Genomic DNA, 20,603 nt, shown 5'->3' with positions numbered 1-20,603 from the left:
CTACCTTATCACTGGCAAGGTACTTGCTGCCTAGCCACAATTAAACCTGGATTCTTTTTACTTCCAAAGCAGGCGGGCGATACCCTCAGAGTCCCTGTGTATGATAACCAGAGAAAAACAGTCCTTAAAGGTAGGAGGAAGCCAAAGACGGCAAGAAGACGAGTGGCCTCCGCAACGGATCATCGAATATTACAGTCCTGCCACCTGGGCGGAGGATGGTTCACAGGGTCATCCTATATACACGCTAAATAGAATAAACAGACCACAGGCTGCTCTAGAGACCATCACCAACCAAACCGCCTCAGCCCTGGAAATGCTCGCGCAACAACAAAACCAAATGCGTGCGGCAATTTATCAACACAGGCTGGCACTAGACAAGTACTTATTAGCAGAAGAGGGTGGGGTTTGTGGTGAGTTTAATATCTCCAATTGCTGTCTTAACAGACGATAATGGAAGAGCGGTTCTAGAAATCACCTCAAACACCGGAAAAGTAGCCCAAGGACCAGTCCAAACCTGGAAGAGATGGGACCCGGAAAACCTTCTAGGGGGTGGTTCTCTAATTTAGGAGGATGTAAAACGCTGGTAGGGACGGACATCTTCACCACTGGGGTCCTCCTGTTTCTCCCTTGTGTTATCCCAGTGATAAAGCCATTAAAACTCTTGTTGAAACCACAGTAAACCACCAGACGATCCAGACGATGCTCCTGCTACAATGGCAGGGTGGATGCCAACCCGTCTCTCAGGAATCCCCCAAATTAAGTTTTCCCTTTTGTTTCTGAGGTGCCCACGCCACCCCTATGTCATGCCTGAAGTAGTTAGGCCCAGTCCCAAGGCACAAGGCCACTTGTGCCAGCAGTGTGGGTCAGTGAGACAGCAGAAGCAGGAAGAGGGCTGGCCAGAAGACAGGTATCCCTGAGGATCGAGAGAGAGGCCATCCGGGTACCACGTGGCAGTTACATCAGACACGGACACTTCCTGTTTGCAGGAGACCGTAAAACCCCTGCCCCGTCCTCACGCGGTGCTGACGCCATTTTAGGCCTCAGCCCACGTGCACCCAGGCACTCATTAAAACAGCGTGTTGCTCCACACGGCCTTGTGTTGTCTGTTGAGACGTTCCCCGCGTTTGAACCAATACCAGAGCCTTGCAATAATTATATTATGCCCATCTTAATGTCTCCAGTTGAAAACATTAAACAAAGAAATGGATACTCAATGCTATAATGCTTCTTCAATATTCTACTCCAATTCATTCTAACGAAATTCTGATATACTTACTCTTGATGTGTTGCACAAATTTTAGTAAGCCGTTCAAAATCTTCACCATTAAATCCCTTTTCTGAATTCCTTAGAGGCGTGACTGTCTGTGGTTGCACAGTTTTCCATTTTGTTTCTAAATTTAAAGTATTTGTTAGTCACTGGCTCTTACAAAACATATTTAGGAGCAAAAAAACAAAAACAGTTAACTAGCACCACTCATAAAGATTTGCACGCAAAATTATCTTCTCTAACAACCCAACAGTTAGAAATAGCTAACTTATTACTTTTCAGTATAAGTAAATATCATCCTAGAGACGAAATGAGCCAGTAGGGCATGAAATGTGATTAGGAAAAATGCAAATAGTTGAAAGTATTCTTTTCTTGGCATTGATATGAAGAGCAAAATACAAAGAAAAAAGTCTTCTCACAACAGAACAGACTTGTGGTAAAAATGCTATTTTCTTGGCCGGGTGCGGTGGCTCACACCTGTAATCCCAGGACTTTGGGAGGCCGAGGCGGGCGGATCACAAGGTCAGGAGATCGAGACTACGGTGAAACCCTGTGTCTACTAAAAATACAAAAAATTAGCCGGGCGCGGTGGCGGGCGCCTGTAGTCCCAGCTACTCGGGAGGCTGAGGCAGGAGAATGGCGTGAACCCAGGAGGCAGTGAGCCGAGATTGCCCCACCATACTCCAGCCTGTGGGACAGAGCAAGACTCTGTCTCAAAAAAAAAAAAAAATGCAATTTTGTTTGCAACATTAACTTGTCTATGGAAATATCTATTTTCTGATTTATAAAACCAGGTCAAATATGTTAATTCTGTAGACAGTGACTTGTTGGATTACTGCTAATTCCACATGCCATGTTGGTCTGTACTTACCCCACTGTTCTTGAATGGCAGAAAGATTTGCAAGCAATTGCTCATGATACAATCGTTCTAGCTGAATGAATTTCATTGCTTTCTCATCTGAATAGAACATTTAAGGAAAAGAGAAATCCAGACTATTTACATTATTCCCATATTTGAAGAACAATGTCCTATAGATGTTGAGAAATTTGCAGCTTACTAAAACATGAGAGGACTCTAAATATTTTTAAATTTAAACATGTCTAAAATAATGTTTCTCGTTTTTTTTTTCTCAAGATGGAGTCTTGCTCTGTCGCCCAGGCTAGAGTGCAGTGGCGCAATCTCAGCTCACTACAACCTCCACCTCCCGGGTTCAAGTGATTCTCCTGCCTCAGCCTCCCGGGTAACTGAAACTACAGGTGCTCACCACTGCACCTGGTTAATTTGTTTGTATTTTTAGTAGAGACAGGGTTTCACCATGTTCGCCAGGCTAGTCTCGAACTCCTGACCTCCTGATCTGCCTGCCTCAGCCTCCCAAAGTGCTGGGATTACAGCATGAGCCACTGCGTCCAGCTTTTTTTTTTTTTTTTGAGACAGAGTCTCCCTCTGTCACCCAGGCTGGAGTGCAGTGGTGCGATCTCGGCGTACTGCAACCTCCCTCTCCTGGATTCAAGTGATTCTCCTGCCTCAGCCTCCAGAATAGCTGGGATTACAGGTGTGCACCATCATGCCCAGCTAATTTTTGTATTTTTAGTCAAGATGGGGTCTCACCATGCTGGTCAGGCTGGTTTTGAACTCCTGACTTCAAGTGATCCGCCTGCCTCAGCCTCCCAAAGTGCTGGGATTACAGGTGTGAGCCACCTCGCCCAGCCTAGTAATGTTTCTCGGTTTTGAAGTAGGTAAATTTTAATGTGGCATATTATGCAATAGCTGCTTGGATTCCACACTATCAGCAAACAGAAACTAAAAGAAGGTTTTAATGTTCAAGGAATGTCTGCTTGCAGAGTCAACCAAAAGTAATTTAAGGAAACAGGACTACATGGAATCCTGGAATCTACATGTTTCCTTTTTAATTTCTCTCCTTACTTTCTGTCAAGCACCTATGTGACTCTCTGGTCCAGTGTTTCTGTTTCAAGTCACCTTGATCCTTATTATTTCCCACTGAATGCTTTTCTCCTGCAAGACCAAAAGATCACAGGCCTAAACAATGACAGAGCAAAAACTTACATGGTCTTTTGTAAACAGTGAATTAACTTGCCACAGTGATTTCCCTCATCATCATGTGATTCTAATTCTTTGTAAATGATCCTGTGAGCTTTCGCCTTCGCATTTGTGTCACACAGATCTGCATCTTGTCAGGTCAGGATACACTGTCCAACTGCCTACCTTCCCCTGGGCAATGCTCTAAATGCCGACCCAGAAAAAAGGAAGAGAAAAACTCACTGTTTCGCTTTTTGTCTTCATGATCACTCAGAAGTCCTCTCTCTCTTGCTTGCTACCAAGCTAGCTTTGAAATCTACTGCTTTTGGTCAAAATACACTCTTCAGCTAATGCCTTCTTCCAGCTGGTTGCCTTCTTGCCTGCCCTGTGTTGTAAAATGGGGGTCCCTTACTGCACTATCAGGGAGAAGGCAAGACTGGGCCGTCTAGTCCACAGGAAGACCTGTACCACTGTCGCCGTCACACAGGTGAACTCGGAAGGCAAAGGCGCTGTGGCTGAGCTGGTGGAAGCTATCAGAACCAATGACAATGACAAATACGATAAGATCCGCCGTCACTGGTGCGGCAATGTCCCGGGTCCCAAGTCTGTGGCTTGCATCGCCAAGCTCGAAAAGGCAAAGGCTAAAGAACTTGCCACTAAACTGGGTTAAATGTACACTGTTGAGTGTTCTGCACATAAAAATAATTAAAATAATACAACTTTTCTTTCAAAAAATAAATACAAATACTTACTTTAGTAAAATTAAGGCCCATTTATGAAGGCAAACTTTGGATGGTTCTAGGAAATTTTGTGGAGTGACAGAAATTTCCTACACGTTGCTTTCTGAGGTGGTTATGTGGGCACATACAACCGTCAAAACCACTGAAACCATATGATCTGTATATTCTATTACATGTAAAATATACTTCAATGAAAAAAAATGAATGGTTCTCTAAGAGTTCTAAAAATTTCTTCATGTAATTAAGAAAAGGATACAGTCCTCCTCCTGGAAATAGGACTCTGCTATCTGTTAAAAACAAAGAAAAAAACAGAGAAAATTAAATTAACACTTGGATGAGAAGACAAATTTGAAACAAATTAAGATCTTGCAATTCTAAATGTTTTTGATATCAAACTAAGAAAACTCTTTTTTTAAACTACATTCAGCAGTTCAGAAGAAATCTGACTGTAGGTACAGGATATAATTCTTAAGTTACTCATCTCAAGCAAAGCAGAGACGTTCTTTGGTGTTTACATATCATTCTTCCTACTCTACTTCAAGTCAAAGCAAATTTCCCTGATTCATTAGCGTTTAGAACTCTAAAGAATGAGAAAAATGTTAGAGACTTACAAAAATATAACACAAATGAAAAAACGATTGTTTATTGTAAATCAAAAGTAGAAATATTCCTTTCAAATGCTGTGAAGCAAATAAATAAATAAATAAAAAGTAGAAATATGTCAAGTCACGTGAGACCTCAACATCCTATTTATTTCATTCCTATTTCACAAACTACTGGCTGAGGACGTCACAGGACACTGACTTTTTGGTCTGGTCTGATATTTAAGAAAAGGCCAGGCCAAGCGCTAACAGTGCTGCACACGGTAAAGAACACTAGATAAAGAGTTCCGAGACTCAGGAGCTGGTCTCAGTTCAGGCTTGTCAGTTACCAGATTCATTCTAAGATATCTTTACACTTAAAGATTCTTTGATTCTAAAAACTTCGGGATATTTTTAGATCTTTATTTAGATATGACATTTACGAACAGATCACTAAAACTAAAAATATTCACTGAAATATTGCATAAACTCTGTATTTTTAAAACAGTTTCTAGCCGGGCACGGTGGCTCATGCCTGTAATCCCAGCACTTTGGGAGGCCGAGGCGGGTGGATCATCTGAGGTCAAGGGTTCAAGACCAGCCTGACCAACACAGTAAAACCCCATCTCTACTAAAAATACAAAAATTAGTCAGGCGTGGTGGCTCATGCCTATAATCCCAGTTAGTCTGGAGGCTGAGGCGGAAGAATTGCTTGAACCCGGGAGGTGGAGGTTGCAGTGAGCTGATATCGTGCCATTGCACTCCAGCCTGAGCAACAAGAGCAAAACTCCATCTCAAAAAAAAAAAAAAAAAAAAAAACCAAACCAAACAACCAAAAAACAGTTTCCACAGATTGTCTCTAGTAAAAAAAAGGTATAACCTTTATACATCACTATCTCCATTTTCCAGGTAAACTGCCAAGGCAAAGAGTAATAAAGTCAAAGCTATAAGCTAGCAATAAAAAGGAATGGTTTTTCCCAAATCCCCCAGGGGAAACAGCACACTTTCAAAGGAAAATATTTGCCTAGTTTAAATCCTACAATTGTGACATTTTTTCCATCAGCAATGTAGATGACTGACTCAATCATCTCTATAAATGTTTAGTTTTCAGTTAATATAAAGTTTGATTCCATATTTATGTTATATTAAGGATTTTGCAGGGACAAACTGATTTTTAAGAACCTGGTTATCCTTTACCAGCTTATTTTTTTAATAATACGTTTTAAAAGCAGTATGAACCAAGTCAAACTGCCAATCTTCAATCATTCCTTTAGCTTACAAAATGAGAATTTCATATAATGGTGTAACCAGCAGTGTGCTAATATTTAACAGTCTCCAGAGTGTTGGGGAGAGCCCCGGCTTGCAGTGTTTGCTCATCTCAGTGGTGTCAATACTCCCACCATGGCCGATGTCAAGCAACCAATGTGATGGGCGTCACTAAACATGGTTCTCATATGTCAGTACTAGCAGGTTCCAGCATACTAGTGCGTTACACCTAACTGAAATCAATGATGACACTGCAATTACAGAGCCGGGCATGGCGGCTCACGCCTATAATCCCAGCACTTTGAGGCTGAAGCAGGCAGATCACTTGAGGTCAGAAGTTTGACACCAACTTGGCCGACACAGTGAAACCCTGTCTCTTCTAAAAACATGAAAATTAGCTGGGTGTGGTGGTGTGCACCTGTATTCCCAGCTACTTGGGAGGTTGAGGCAGAAGAATCACGTGAACCTGGGAGGTAGAGGTTGCAGTGAGGCAAAACTGCGCCACTGCACTCCAGCCTGGGTGACACTGTGAAACTCTGTCTCAAAAAAACAAAGAAAAAAACATTTCAAGTACAAACTCCCAATGAAAACATCTATGGTATTACACAGTTTCCTTTCTATACATGGTATGAGATATAGTTTCAGGTTGCCCATTAAAATAAAATGTCTGGCCCTTCAAAGCCATTTTTCTTGCCTTTTTGCATGTGCACACAATTGGCACATGGTTATTTATAAATAGCTCTTATTTGAGGAGTTTTGATGGGGTCCATAACTATTATGTAAACAGATTTCTTGGCACTGCAGAAATACAATGTTCCATTAGCTTGCAGGCTTCTGTAGCAGTTCTAATACCATAAAGTAACTATGCAGAGAAGGTTATGAAACCCAGTGCCTCAAAAGTAAAAAAGTAAAAGTAAAAGACATTTCCAGGTAAAAAGTCATCCTGAGAAATAAATACACAAAGTATTTCCCCTTTAAAAATCTCCCCCTTGCAAGTCTAGCAGGAAGAGAAGATGTACTTTTTTTGAAGCGTATTTCTAAATCTGAAAGCTAGCCCAGTAGAGCAGAAAGAACACGGGGTTGGAGGTGAATGGCTTGTGTTTTAGTCCAAGCCCTGTCACTTACCAGCCGTGTGACCCCGGACATGTCATTTTGCATCTCAAGCCTCAACTTTCTTATCTTAAAACAGGGACAGTAATGCAGTTTTTACAGCTGCAGAGGTGTATAAAACAAGGCTGCCATAAGGATTGAAACAGAGATTGTGTTTGCTGCCCAGGTACAGGAAGCAAATTAAAATAAATAACTAAATACAAATTAAAAAAAAAAAAAAAAAGAAAGAGAGAATGTGTATCTAGCATAATGCCCAGCACACTGCAGTAAGTGCTTAAAATGGTTTTTGAGTCTGATTCGGAATGAATTGCAAGGTGCAGAGTAGAATCATGTGACAAAGTTGAAACCTGCTGGGAAGGTAACAGTTGTAAGGTGATTCTGGTTTTCCTTCTTTTACCAATCAGGAACTCTCTAAAAAAAGACACTGTGAAGGGCCATGGCCTCAATGTTTGTGTCCCCCTCACAAATCCATATTTTGAAACCAAGTTCCCAGGGGAGAGTGTGAAGAAGGGGGTCTCCGGGAGGTGATTAGGTCACGGGGGCTCTGCCCACGTGCACTTACAAAAGAGGCCCAAGGGAGGGCCTGCGTTTCTATATGAAAATCTCCCAAGCATATGACTTCAGTTAAACATTTAAAGCTAATCTGTAGTCATATTAACTAAGTCAGTGTAAAAAAGACCACTCATACCTAAGAACAAGAACTTTAAAACAGAATTTTTAAGAGTTCCACGAGCTCAAAATACAAGTATATGTCGTTGTATTTCCATTGGCCTTTAGCACATATTATTCTATATATTATATACCACTTTTTAAACCACAATTTTCCTAAAATTAGTTCTCACACTTGAATACCTTATTTCTGTTAATGGTACTACTACTCCCCCCAAACTGGATATCCTACAGTCATCTCTGATTTCTCCTTTATTCCCTTTCTACAGTTGTGATGGTTAATACTGAGTGTCAACGTGACTGGATGGAAGGATACCAAGTATTGATCCTGGGTGTGTCTGTGAGGGTGCTGCCAAAAGAGATGAACATTTGAGTCCGTGGCTGGGAAAAGTAGATCTCCCTTAATCTGGTGGGTACAATCTAATCAGCTGCCACGGAATATAAAGCAGGCAGAAAAACGTGAAAAAGAGAGATGGGCCTGGCCTCCCAGCCTTCATCTTTCTCCCATGCTGGATGCTTCCTGTCCTCGACCATCGGACTCCAAGTTCTTCAGTTTTGGGACTTAGACCGGCTCTCTCTGTCCTCCTCAGCTTGCAGACAGTCTATTGTGGGACTTTGTGATCATGCCAGTTAATACTTAATAAACTCCCGTTTATATATATAAATATATATAGGACATATATAAATATCCTATGAGTTCTGTCCCTCTAAGAGAACCCTGACTAATACAACAACCTACATCAAGTCCTAGTTATTCTTCCTTCCAAAGATCTCAAATGCATCCCTCTCCATTTCCACTGTCACCACTTTAGCCTAGATGCTCTTATTACCTTATGCCGGAATTATGTCTTCTTTTAGTTCTTATTTTCATCCAAATTTTACATGTCTATACTTTAAGGAGTCAAATAGTTCTACAAACAGGAAAATGACAGAAAAGCCTCTCCCCAGACTCTTGTGATCCACTCTAAACAGGACTGGTGACCCTCTCCTTCCTGGCATACAGCTCTCATCTTAAAATCTCCCTTCACTTAGATTCCCTTCACCTCCTTCCTGAGTAGGATTCCCAGTTTCCTGTATCTCACACCTTCCTGTTTCTTGGTTTACTCCCTTGTTTTGCTGGAGCACATCATCTAGTGGCTTCCTGAGAAAGAGTACATAGGAGATACCAGAGGACCTGAAGTAGGAACATCGTTGGTATATCTGAGGAGCTGTCAGAAGGCCAGTGAACCTGGAAAGGAGTGAGTTAAGGAGAATCTTAGTAATGAAGATCTAGGAGGCTAACAGGACCAGATCGTGTAGGGCCTTGTAGGCCATGGTAAGGATTTTGGTTTTTATTCTAAATGAGAAGGGAAGCCATTGGAGGGCTTTCAACAGTGGAGTGACAAGATCTGACTTATGTTTCATCTACATCACAGTGACTGTCATGGAGAGAGAAAGCACTAAGTGGAAGGGAGAGTGAAGGCAGGAAGGTCTCTATAGTGAGAAATTTACTGCAAGAATCTGGATGAGATTTGATGGTGTCCTGTACTGAAATGGTAGCAGTGAAAGAGGGAAGAAGTAGTTCTGGGTATATTTTGAAGTAGATCTGCAGGACTTGCTGTTGGATTGGATTTGGATGCAGGGAAAAGTAAATAAAGTACAACTTTAAGGCATTTGGTCTCCGCAACTAGAGGGATGAAGTTGGCATTTAACAAGAAAGGTAAGACCAGGAAAGCAATAGATATGGGAGAAAATCAAAGTTTGATTTTGTAAATCTTAAGTTTGAAATGCCCATGCGACATCTTGGGTAGCTGGATAGTTAAGTCTGGAGTTCAGAAAAGAAATAGGACAGGCCGGGCGCGGTGGCTCACACCTGTAACCCCAGCACTTTGGGAGGCCGAGGCGGGCAGATCACCTGAGGCCAGGAGTTTGAGACCAGCCTGGCCAACATTGTGAAACCCCGTCTCTGCTAAAAATACAAAAATTAGCCAGGTGTGGTGGCACGTGCCTGTAATCCCAGGTAGTTGGGGGGCTGAGACAGGAGAATCACTTGAACTCGGGAGGCGGAGGTTGTAGTGAGCCAAAATTGTGCCACTGCACTCCAGCCTGGGCGACACAGTGACACACCGTCTAAAAAAAAAAAAATACGACAAACCCTCAGGGTTGGATGAAAACACCCAGCAAGTAAACTCAGAATGAGAAGAGATTCAAGAACTGAACTCTGAAGCATCCCAGTGTTTAAAAATTAGGGCTGGGCGCGGTGGCTCATGCCTGAAATCCCAGCACTTTGGGAGGCCAAGGTGGGAGGATCACTTGAGGCCAGAAATTCGAGACCAGCCTGGGCAACACAGTGAAACCCTGTCTCTACAAAAAAATTAAAAAATTAGCTGGGCATGGTGGCGTGCGCCTGCAGTCCCAGCCACTTGGGAAGCAGAGGCAGGAAGACTGCTTGAACCCATGAGATGGAGGCTGCAGTGAGCCGTGATGATGCCACTGTACTCCAGCCTGGTGACAGAGTGGGGGAAAAAAAAGGAAAATATGGGAACTCAGCAAATGAGCCAGAGAAGGCATGGCCAGTGATGTAAGAGGTAAAAGCCAAGAAAAGAGCTCCCAAAAGGCAAATAAGCAAAACGCTTCAAAACAGAGTATGTGATCAACTTGATGTTTCCAATAACTCCAGTAAGATGAAAACTGAGGTCTGACCACTGGATTTAACAACATGGAGAACACTGGTGACTTTTACAATGTAATTTTGGGGGAGTGGTGGGAACAAAAGCCAGATTAGAATCAGTTCAAGAGAGAATTGGGTATGGAATGTTACCTAAGTAAATTCTTGCCCAGAATGTTTAACCTGAATCAAATCTTAAAGAAATAATTAGGCTGGGTGCCGTGGCTCACACCTGTAATCCTAGCACTTTGGGAGGCCGAGGCGGGCGGATCATGAGGTCAAGAGATTGAGACCATCCTGGCTAACACGGTGAAACCCCATCTCTACTAAAAATATAAAAATCAGCTGGGCATGGTGGCGCAGGCCTGTAGTCCCAGCTACTCAGGAGGCTGAGGCAGAAGAATTGCTTGAACCCAGGAGGTGGAGGTTGCAGTGGGCCAAGATCACGCCGCTGCACTCCAGCCTGCGGACAGAGCAAGACTCCATCTCAAAAAAAAAAAAAAAAAAAAAAAAAGAATTAGACAAATCCTGATTATGGGACATTCTACATGAATTCTTAAGACTGTTCATAAATGTCACTGTGAAAGAAAGAAAGATTGATACAGATAGAAAAGCAGGGAGCATTCTGGATTACAGGAGACTAACGAATACTGACAGTTGAATGCAATATGTCATCCCACACTGAATCCTGCATTGGGGGAAAATAGTTACACAGAACATTTGTGGAACTACTTGGGGAAAATTTGAACATGGATTGTATATTAAATAATTTTACTGCATCAGTGACTCATTTCTTGGGGTTGATAACGGCCTTGTATATTATATAGGAGAGTATCCTCCTTCTTGGGAGATTTATGTACAAATATTTAGGGGCGAAATGTCATAATGCAAATTACTTTCAAGTGTTTCAATGGAAAAAATACGTGTGAGTGCACAAGAGAAAGGGCAAGAGCAAAAAGGCCAGGCGCGGTGGCTCACGCCTGTAATCCCAGCACTTTGGGAGGCCGAGGCAGGTGGATCACCTGAAGTCAGGAGTTCAAGACCAGCCTGGGCAATATGGTGAAACCCCATCTCTACTAAAAATACAAAAATTACCTGGGCACAGTGGTGAGTGCCTATAGTTCCAGCTGAAAAAAAGAGCAAAAATTTGATAAAAATGTTAACAACTGGCAAATCTAGGTGAAATCTACCGTGTGATGTGCTGGGAATTACTAAAATGAATGAAGTATGCCTCCATCCCTCCCTGATGTGTGTGTCCCTTGGGAGGTGACAGGGTATTCTGTCTTCTTGGGCTGAGGAGGCAACCATCAACCGAATCTTGTCACCCTGATGTCTCAGCTTTCTTTTTTTTTTTTTTTGAGACGGAGTCTCGCTCTGTCGCCCAGGCTGGAGTGCAGTGGCCGGATCTCAGCTCACTGCAAGCTCTGCCTCCCAGGTTCCCGCCATTCTCCTGCCTCAGCCTCCCAAATAGCTGGGACTACAGGCGCCGGCCACCTCGCCCGTCTAGTTTTTTGTATTTTTAGTAGAGACGGGGTTTCACCGTGTTAGCCAGGCTGGTCTCGATCTCCTGACCTCGTGATCTCTCGGCCTCCCAAAGTGCTGGGATTACAGGCTTGAGCCACCGCGCCCGGCCAATGTCTCAGCTTTCTAATGGCATCAGTATTTCTTTGCTGATCCCCAGCCTTGATTTCCAATGAGCAATCTCTGAATTAGTGACGGTAAGAATAGAGTTTAAATGTTTAATATTTCTTTGGCTTTTACTGTACGTCAAACGTATGTTAAGTGCTTTTACATGCATTATCTCATTTAATCCTTTATTACTTTACAAAAGGAAACCAAAAGCCACTTAGCTTGTGGTAGGGCCAAAGCCCATACTTTTAAACCACCACTGTATTCTCTCATCTTTCTCAGGAGAGAAAAGATCGCCGTGTAATCCACTGTTCAAATGCAATGAAAGCTGAGTGATTAGGCCGGGCGCGGTGGCTCAAGCCTGTAATCCCAGCACTTTGGGAGGCAGAGACGGGCGGATTACGAGGTCAGGAGATCGAGACCATCCTGGCTAACCCGGTGAAACCCCGTCTCTACTAAAAAATACAAAAAAACTAGCCAGGCGAGGTGGCGGCGCCTGTAGTCCCAGCTACTCGGGAAGCTGAGGCAGGAGAATGGCATAAACCCGGGATGGGGAGCTTGCAGTGAGCTGAGATCCAGTCACTGCACTCCAGCCTGGGCGACAGAGCCAGACTCCGTCTCAAAAAAAAAAAAAAAAAAAAAGACAGCTGAGTGATCAGAAAGCTGCCTTGCTGTTGGTGCTGCTCAACAATGGTGAGTTCGTGACAGCTTAGAGGCCAGAAGGAGTATACATCTCCTCAAAGGCATTCTTCAGGTTCATAAAGGAGGTAATACAAATTTGTAAGAGTATACATTTTCCTGAATTGGGACAAAACCTATTTTACTTTGTTGTTGTTTGTTTTTAGACAGGGTCTTATCTGTTACCCAGGCTGGAGTGCAGTGGTGGAATCACGGCTCATTGGAGCCTCAAACTCCTGGGTTCATGCAATCCTCCCACCTTAGCCTCCTCAGTAGCTGGGACTACAGGCGCACACCACTGTGCCTGGCTCGATTTTTTGTATTTTTTTGTAGAGACAAGGTTTCCATGTTGCCTAGGCTAGTCTTGAACTCCTGGGCTCAAGCAATCTGCCTGCCTTGGCCTCCCAGAGTGCTGCATTACAGGTATGAGCCACTGTGTCTGGTCCTATTTTCCTTTTTATTTTTTTGAGACAGTGTCACCCAGGCTGGAGTGCAGTGGTGCGATCTTGGCTCACTCCAACCTCCACCTCCCTGGGTTCAAGTGATTCTCCTGCCTCAGCCTCTCGAGTAGCTGGGACTACAGGCACGTGCCACCATGACTGGCTAATTTGTGTGTGTGTGTGTGTGTGTGTGTGTGTGTGTGTGTATTTTTAGAAGAGATGAGGTTTCACTGCGTTGGCCAGGCTGGTCTCGAACTCCTGATCTCATGTGATCCACCCACCTCGGCCTCCCAAAGTGCTGGGATTATAGGCATGAGCCACTGTGCCCAGGCTACTTTACTTTTTATCCCATTTTCTGTTTGCCCTGAGAATACTCTTGTCTCCAATCCTAATGTAACATCATATCCATTTTTGTTACATTAGTATTAGACACAAATTCTGTTTAGAAATAACTCCAATAACAGTCTTTCTATTTTACTTTCACATTGACAATGAGTCAGATTTGCTTCAGCCTAGAAGAACATGTTTATGTGAAACTGGGCACTTGCAGCCAGCTGCACTTTTGTTTTTCTAAATGGGAAATGGGTTAAAAATTAAAAAGTATTCATTTCTCATTACAAAAGTCAATCACTTTCGCCATTCCCATGTACCAGTTATTTTCATTTTATGTAAAAATAAAATGCAGGCTGGGTGCAGTGGCTTGCGCCTGTAATCCTAGCACTTTGGAAGGCCGAGGCGGGTGGATCACCTGAGGTCAGGAGTTTGAGACCAGCCTGACCAACGTGGTGAAATTCCATCTCTATTAAAATACAAAAATTAGCCAGGCATGGTGGTAGGCACCTGTAATCCCAGCTACTCAGGAGGCTGAGGCAGGAGAATGGCTCGAACCTGGGAGGTGGAGACTGCAGTGAGCTGAGATCATGCCACTGCACTCCAGCCTGGGCAACACAGCGAGACTCTGTCTCAAAAAAAAATAAAATAAAATAAAATAAAAAATAAAATAAAATGCAGCTCAAATATCTTAATTTCTTCTGAATAAGCTCTTATGTAAAAAAAAAAGTTTCCTCATCACTAGCCTAAAGGTTCCCCAGTCCAGGCTCTCCATCCTCTAACATATATACCCTCCTAATCCTCAAAAGAGTTCTTTCTCTAAAATTCAAATTTGATTCAGGCACTCTTATAATTAAAAGTTCCCAGTCCCTAAAAATAAAGCCTTAATGTCAAACCAGCTCTTCAATCTCACCTCCTCATTTTCCATCTTCATCTCCAATAATATCCCAGCTATGGCTCTCACAGGCTGATCTCTTCCTGGACCAGCTCATTCTGTTAATCCACTGAGCGCTTAATAAGCCTGGAAAACCCAGCTCAAGAGTCACCTTCTGTTCCCAAGTGTCCACAGGGCAGAATTAATCACTCATTTTGTGCTGCTGAATCTTTACCTATGTTTACTCTAACACTGAATACAAAATTCCACAACTACTTATCTATATAACTGTTGCTCCTGTTCCGCAGGGGCTCTCTGAAGGGCATATTCTGCTAAGTAATCTTTGTCCACCCAGTGTCTAGCAGGGTCTTTGGCACCTGGTAGATGCTTATCAAACTCTTCCTATGTTGACATTTATCTGTACACAGCTTAATTACTGATTTAAAAAGTGAGCCATTGTTTAAACTATGGATTATCCAAGGCCAAGGGATGGCCATCAATTAGTAATATGCCAAATATCCCACTAGGGTCACCTTCCCTTGGGCTAAGTGATGAGTGGGACACAATCAATTACAGAGATTGCATTTTATTTTTTATTTTTATATTTATTTATTTATTTAGAGACAGGTTCTCTCACTCTGTCTCCCAGGCTGAGAGCAGTGGTGCAATGTTAGCTCAATGCAACCTCTGTCTCCCAGGCTTGAGCGATCGTTCCACCTCGGCCTCCCAAGTAGCTGGGACTACAGGTGCACATCACCATGTCCGGCTAATTTTTGTATATTTTGTAGAGATGGGGTTTCACCATGTTGCTCAGGCTGGTCTCAAACTCCCGAGCTCAAGCCATCCACCCACCTCGGCCTCCCAAGTAGCTGGGACTAGAGGTGTGCACCACCATGTCCGGCTAATTTTTGCATATTTTGTAGAGACGGGGTTTCGCCATGTTGCTCAGGCTGGTCTCAAACTCCCGAGCTCAAGCCATCCACCCACCTCGGGATTACAGGTGTGAGCCACTGTGCCCAGCCAAGACAGCATTTTAGATCATTCCAAACGCTGCTAGGAGAATTTTCGTGAGGCTGAAAGTGAAGGCTTTACCAGAGTACCTGATGAAGGCAAAGGGGAAGTGCTCTTGAATCCAACTGCTCAACTTCACCTCGTATAAGTGAAAACAGAGACTGCAGAACAAGCTTCGGAGCCTCTGGCTGCTCATTAGCATTGACTTCAGCAGCTTCTTCAACACCAACAGCATGTGTGACTGCACTTAGTATTTTTTCTTGCATTAAAGGTGCAATATCTCCTGAAAACAGTCCTTTAAGAAGTAAAGAAAATGCCTACGTTAGGATCAATTCCCATGATGGTGTAACACATTAAAACGATTACATATAGTTTGATGCCCTGGCTTGCCCAAACTAAAAGAGACCTGAACAGGAAGGTAAATGTGTTAATCACATGGAACTGCTAAAGAAGTTGAGCCTTTCTGATTAAACTCTGATAACATCAGAAATACTTCTAGATGCTAGGAGAGTAGCAGGAATTCAGACGCCAGACCTAATGGCTAGTGAAATGTTTTTCCTAATAAAAAGAAGTAACACAAACTTCTCAAAAATCACTACTAAATAAATACTTAACTAACAGTTACTGAAATACACCAAATCTTAAACATTGTTATAAACTATAACCTCATCCTTCACTGAAATCTCAGTGTCAGTTTTAATTTTCATGTTCAAATTTAACAGACTATCTGCCTATGTGCATACCTTTAGCTAGTTTGCCTTGGAAAGGATCTTCTTCAGAAACACCATGTGTATGACCATGACTGAAGCCGCCCTCCCTGCAGTGTGCCCAGAGTCCATCGTGTGTATATACCACGACTCAAGCCGTCCTCCCTGTAGAGTGTGCCCAGAGTCCATTGTGTGTATACACCACGACTGAAGCCGTCCTCTCCGCCGAGCGTGCCCAGAGCCCATCCTACTCTAATAAAATCCATATCTTTCCCTATAACATGAGCTTGAAGTCAAGTTACTTTCCTCTGAACCTGATATTCGGCCTCGTATTATGCTAGGTTGCAGGACAGTAATTGGTATAAGATGTCATCTTCTACTTCAGATGAACTCTGGCAGTACAGGGGTTATTCCAGTGACATCCAGCATGGTGTCTTCAACACTACAATTCCACGTGCTGTGCTTCTTTAAAAAATCACCTACAGTGATTACTTGGATTTTAGAGAATTCTCTTCTAGATACTTTATGTCGCTATACATTTTGGCCATTAGAAGTACAAGGCCCAGTGATGGCCTGCCATTTTTTAGGGTATTTCTAAAAACATAGGTGATTCTTCTGCTTTCTAATTTTCTAACCACCATAGCAGCAAGACTAAAAGGGTGCCAATGTGGGTAAAGGAGTTTTCCACGGAGAACTACAAAGAAACTAAGAGAATTAGTGTTTTCTTTCCCTTTTCTCCAGCCACACTACTATGCCCAAGACATTTAATCTCATACAGACTGTGATAAGGTCAGCTTCCCAAATTCTATTCTTTTGTTGATGACATTATTCCCCTATAGTTATCAGGGTATTACTCCAGGCTTCTTTGTAAAAAACAGATGAGATATTGTAATGCTTGTTTTTAGTAAAAGGGAGCTAAATAAAACCCTTGAGGACTATTGCCAAAGAAGGATGAACTTTCAAAGGTAAGGAAAAAGGACAGAATTGATGACTCCCTTTCCTAAAGGAGATCAAAAAAGGGTCCTGGATAATGAAAATGGTAACCTGCATTGTGATTATCTCAGTTATTTAGTTAGCATCAATTTGTAATGGTCAAGTTTCCTGCTTGATCCATTTGATCACTTACTTTAATATTCAATGTTACCGATATGTACAGTTTATTAAAAAGCAATATATTGGTAAATAAAATGATGTAACCAGAGAAACTTTAACAGAAGGGGGACTATTATTCATGAAACATAACAGCAGAAGTTCCAAAAGCCCACAGAAGTCTAAGGATTCCAAGAGCAGCAGGGGACTAACGGGCAATTAGAAAGAATATCGTCCTTTAATTACCAAGTGTAGGGAGGGGAAGGAAAATATGATCTAGGCTCAGATGGGTCACACTAAATCATTGAAGACATTAGCAAAACTTACAAGACTCATACTACAAAAGGATTATCTGTCAGGCCTTAAACAACATGAGCTTCAGAGATAACTTACTAGACAAAACCATCTTACCTCGAGATGACATTCCTTGCTGGGACAGAGTAATATAAAATCAGAGAGCATTGGAAAAGGAGCAAGAGACTAGCTCTTTTCTGCTATTATTTTTCCAAGAGACCTTGGATTAGACATTTTACTCGCTGACCTATATAGTTGCCTTATCTAAAACAAAGAGATTGCATAGAGAAGTTCTCAGGTCCATCCCTCCTAGTTCTGACCATCAAAAGCATTCAGAAACTCCAGAGATGTTGCTATATGAGAAATGCAGACCATTACTGTGAAGAAGCTTGAGCAACTATTCACGACAATGGAAGGTAAGGTTACCCATCTAATACAAGTATCCTCTAATTCCTTTCTTGATATATTTTTAAAACCACTGTTCCTCCCTTGCCTAGACTGTAGACTATATAAATAGTGGCATGTTTGCTTTTCAGGCAAGAAAACTGAACGTCCTTGCAAGAAGCATGCTGCAATACTCCCTACCAACGAGTAGGTTCTTGTTTCTAGTTCTGCCAAGCTTTTAGAATTCTATCGTGACTCAAATAATCACACGAATTGTTATACATGTTATGAAATGACCAAGGATATACTTTAGGCACATACAAAATAGGAAAGTAACATTTAGCCATATTCTGGTTACTAGCAATTTTAAGCCACTTAAATTATGGTGTTTTTAGTTTCACAACATTAATGGGGTAAAGAACTCATATTAGAAAACTGTTGCCCAGAGTTGGAAGAAGGACATGGATATTAAGGCAGCCCTAAGTTCCCAGCTTGCTCCACCTACCTATTAGCTGTACTTTTGGCAAGTTAATCTCTTTGATCCTCTATTTTTTCCTCTGTAACATGGGGGCTATTGCATCTACCTTATAATAGTATTGTGAGGATTAAATGAGACAGTGCATGCAAAAAGCAGGAGCGCTCCTAAGTCTCAGCCTGAAAAACAGCTTTATTGTCACTTAAATGAAAAAGGTCACAAGATGGGTGAAGCAGTTCTGAGACAAGCCCAATTTGAGGACAAAGATTCAGAGGAAAGGGTAGTTAAAGCAAATAAAGTTCACATTACTCATGTCACAGTGAATAACTGAGTTATAAGAACTAGGTTGGAGTATTAAATTGCTTAGGTTATTATTCAGCAATACTGTAGGTTTGAACATCATTGAGCTTGTATATATTTTTTCACACTTTATCATACAATATGTAGCCTTTTCAGATCGACCCTCCCACCTCAGCCTCCTGAGTAGCTGGAACCACAGGCACACAACACCAAGCCCAGATGAGTTTCAAATTTTCTGGGGGGGTGGGGCCGTGTCTCGCTATGTTGCCCAGGCTTGTCTTCAACTTCTGGCCTCAGTTGGGCCTCCCATCTTGGCCTCCCAAATGCTGGGATTGCAGGCGCCAGCCACCATGTCTGACCTAAATTCCTTCTAATACACAAAAAGTTTTCAAGATATATTTACACTTAAGGAGAAAAACCAAATGAAAACATACCGCCTCCATGTAATTCCCTACAAAATCTCACTCAATATAAATGAAGCTTTCTGTTGCCACATATGAATCCATACGGCTAACAAGAACAAAAAATTCTATTTATTGTCATCTGTGGAAGCCAAGTGACTTATAGTTAAAACTACCCATTAAATAACTTGATGATGCTATTTTATAAATATTTAAAGACAGTAACAGGCACATTTATAAGACCTAATTTAAGACCTGTCAACTTCATTAAGCTCTAACATGGAGATGACAGTTTACGTGTACCTACTGAGGTTTTCAGAGGTAGGGTTTCTTTTTTTTTGAGACAGAGTTTCTGCTCTTGTTGCCCAGCCTGGAGTGCAATGGCACGATCTCGGCTCACCGCAACCTCCACCTCCCGGGTTCAAGCTGTTCTCCTGCCTAGCCTCCCAAGTAGCTGTGAAGAGGTTTTATTTGTTTTTAAAAATTATTTATAATAACCATGGGCCAAAGACTGGGGAAATTACCTTGAGAAATTTTATTCAATTGAGCATACCACCCGAATTCTGTGTCAGTTCTAACATGTAACTGCTCCACTTAGCTTAGAATCTATCTCTGATAGTGGTCAAGAGGCATTTTGTGAAACAATACAGTAGTATCCTTTAATGACTTTTACCTTAAAACACTAGGAATGCCCTCTGACATTCATGTTCCTTTTAATAATCTAGCACTGATCTGCCATCTGTGAACATAACTAAGGGATATAACCATTTCTCTGCATTACAGGGAAAATGATATGACTGGATGCTGAAAGGCAAAATCTCACAGCTGGTACTCTAGTTAGTAAGTAATTAAGAGAATAAAAAATTATTGCAGTCAGCTGGGCATGGTGGCTCACACCTGCAATCCCAGCACTTCGGGAGGCCAAGGTGGGCGGATCACGAGGTCAGGAGTTCGAGACCAGTGTGACCAACATGGTGAAATCCCATCTCTACTAAAAATACAAAAATTAGCTGGCCGTGGTGGCGCACGCCTGTAATCCCAGCTACTAAGAAGGCTGAGGCAGGAGAATCGCTAGAATCCAGGAAGTGGAGGTTGCAGAGAGAGAGAGAGAGAGACTCCTGTCTCTACTAAAAATACAAAATTAGCCTGTCATGGTGGCCCATGCCTGTAATCCCAGCTACTTGGGAGGCTGAGGCAGGAGACTAGCTTGAACCCGGGAGGTGGAGATTGCGGTGAGCCGAGATTGTGCCACTGTACTCCAGACTGGGCAACAAGAGCAGAAACTCTGTCTCAAAAAAAAAAAAAAAAAGAAACCCCACCTCCGAAAACCTCAGTAGGTACATATAAACTGTCATCTCCATTTTAGAGCTTAATGAAGTTGACAGGTCTTAAATTAGGTCTTATTCAATTTGACTGAAAAAATTATTGCAGTCAAAACGGGGACTGGAAAGATGTCACACAGAAAACACCAAGGCCTAGGTAAAGAGTGGCAATTATTATATTTATGATGATACAGATTAAGCATCCCTGATCTGTAAATCTGAAATCCGACATGCTCCAAAACCTAATACTTCTTTAGTGCTGACAAGATGTCATGTGGAGAAAATTCTATACCTAACTTCACATGAGAGGTTACAGTCAAGGCTTGATTTCATGCATAAAATTATTTTAAA

General features: G+C 42.3%; 1 protein-coding gene across 3 annotated transcripts; it reads right to left on the bottom strand.

The window, feature by feature from the left end:
- Nucleotides 1–6: 6 nt before the first annotated feature.
- LOC101014231 (consortin) lies at nucleotides 7–19,293 on the bottom strand. Of its 3 annotated transcripts, none has more exons than XM_031661143.1 (4): nucleotides 15,420–19,293; nucleotides 4,302–4,332; nucleotides 2,139–2,225; nucleotides 7–1,391 (listed from the first exon to the last, which is right to left on the bottom strand). In XM_031661143.1, the coding sequence occupies exons 1-4, from the start codon at nucleotides 15,513–15,515 to the stop codon at nucleotides 1,273–1,275; spliced, it is 333 nt and encodes a 110-aa protein (XP_031517003.1). In that variant the 5' UTR covers nucleotides 15,516–19,293; the 3' UTR covers nucleotides 7–1,272. The 3 variants fall into 3 exon arrangements, with proteins under 3 accessions (XP_031517003.1, XP_031517002.1, XP_031517004.1); XM_031661142.1 differs by having other exon boundaries at nucleotides 15,370–19,269; XM_031661144.1 differs by lacking the exon at nucleotides 15,420–19,293 and adding an exon at nucleotides 14,309–14,902.
- Nucleotides 19,294–20,603: the final 1,310 nt, after the last annotated feature.

The sequence above is a fragment of the Papio anubis genome, unplaced genomic scaffold (assembly GCF_008728515.1).
Source record: "Papio anubis isolate 15944 unplaced genomic scaffold, Panubis1.0 scaffold1005, whole genome shotgun sequence".
NCBI lineage: Eukaryota > Metazoa > Chordata > Mammalia > Primates > Cercopithecidae > Papio > Papio anubis.
Note: the sequence above shows the minus strand (reverse complement) of the source record. Positions and strands in the feature narration are given on the sequence as shown.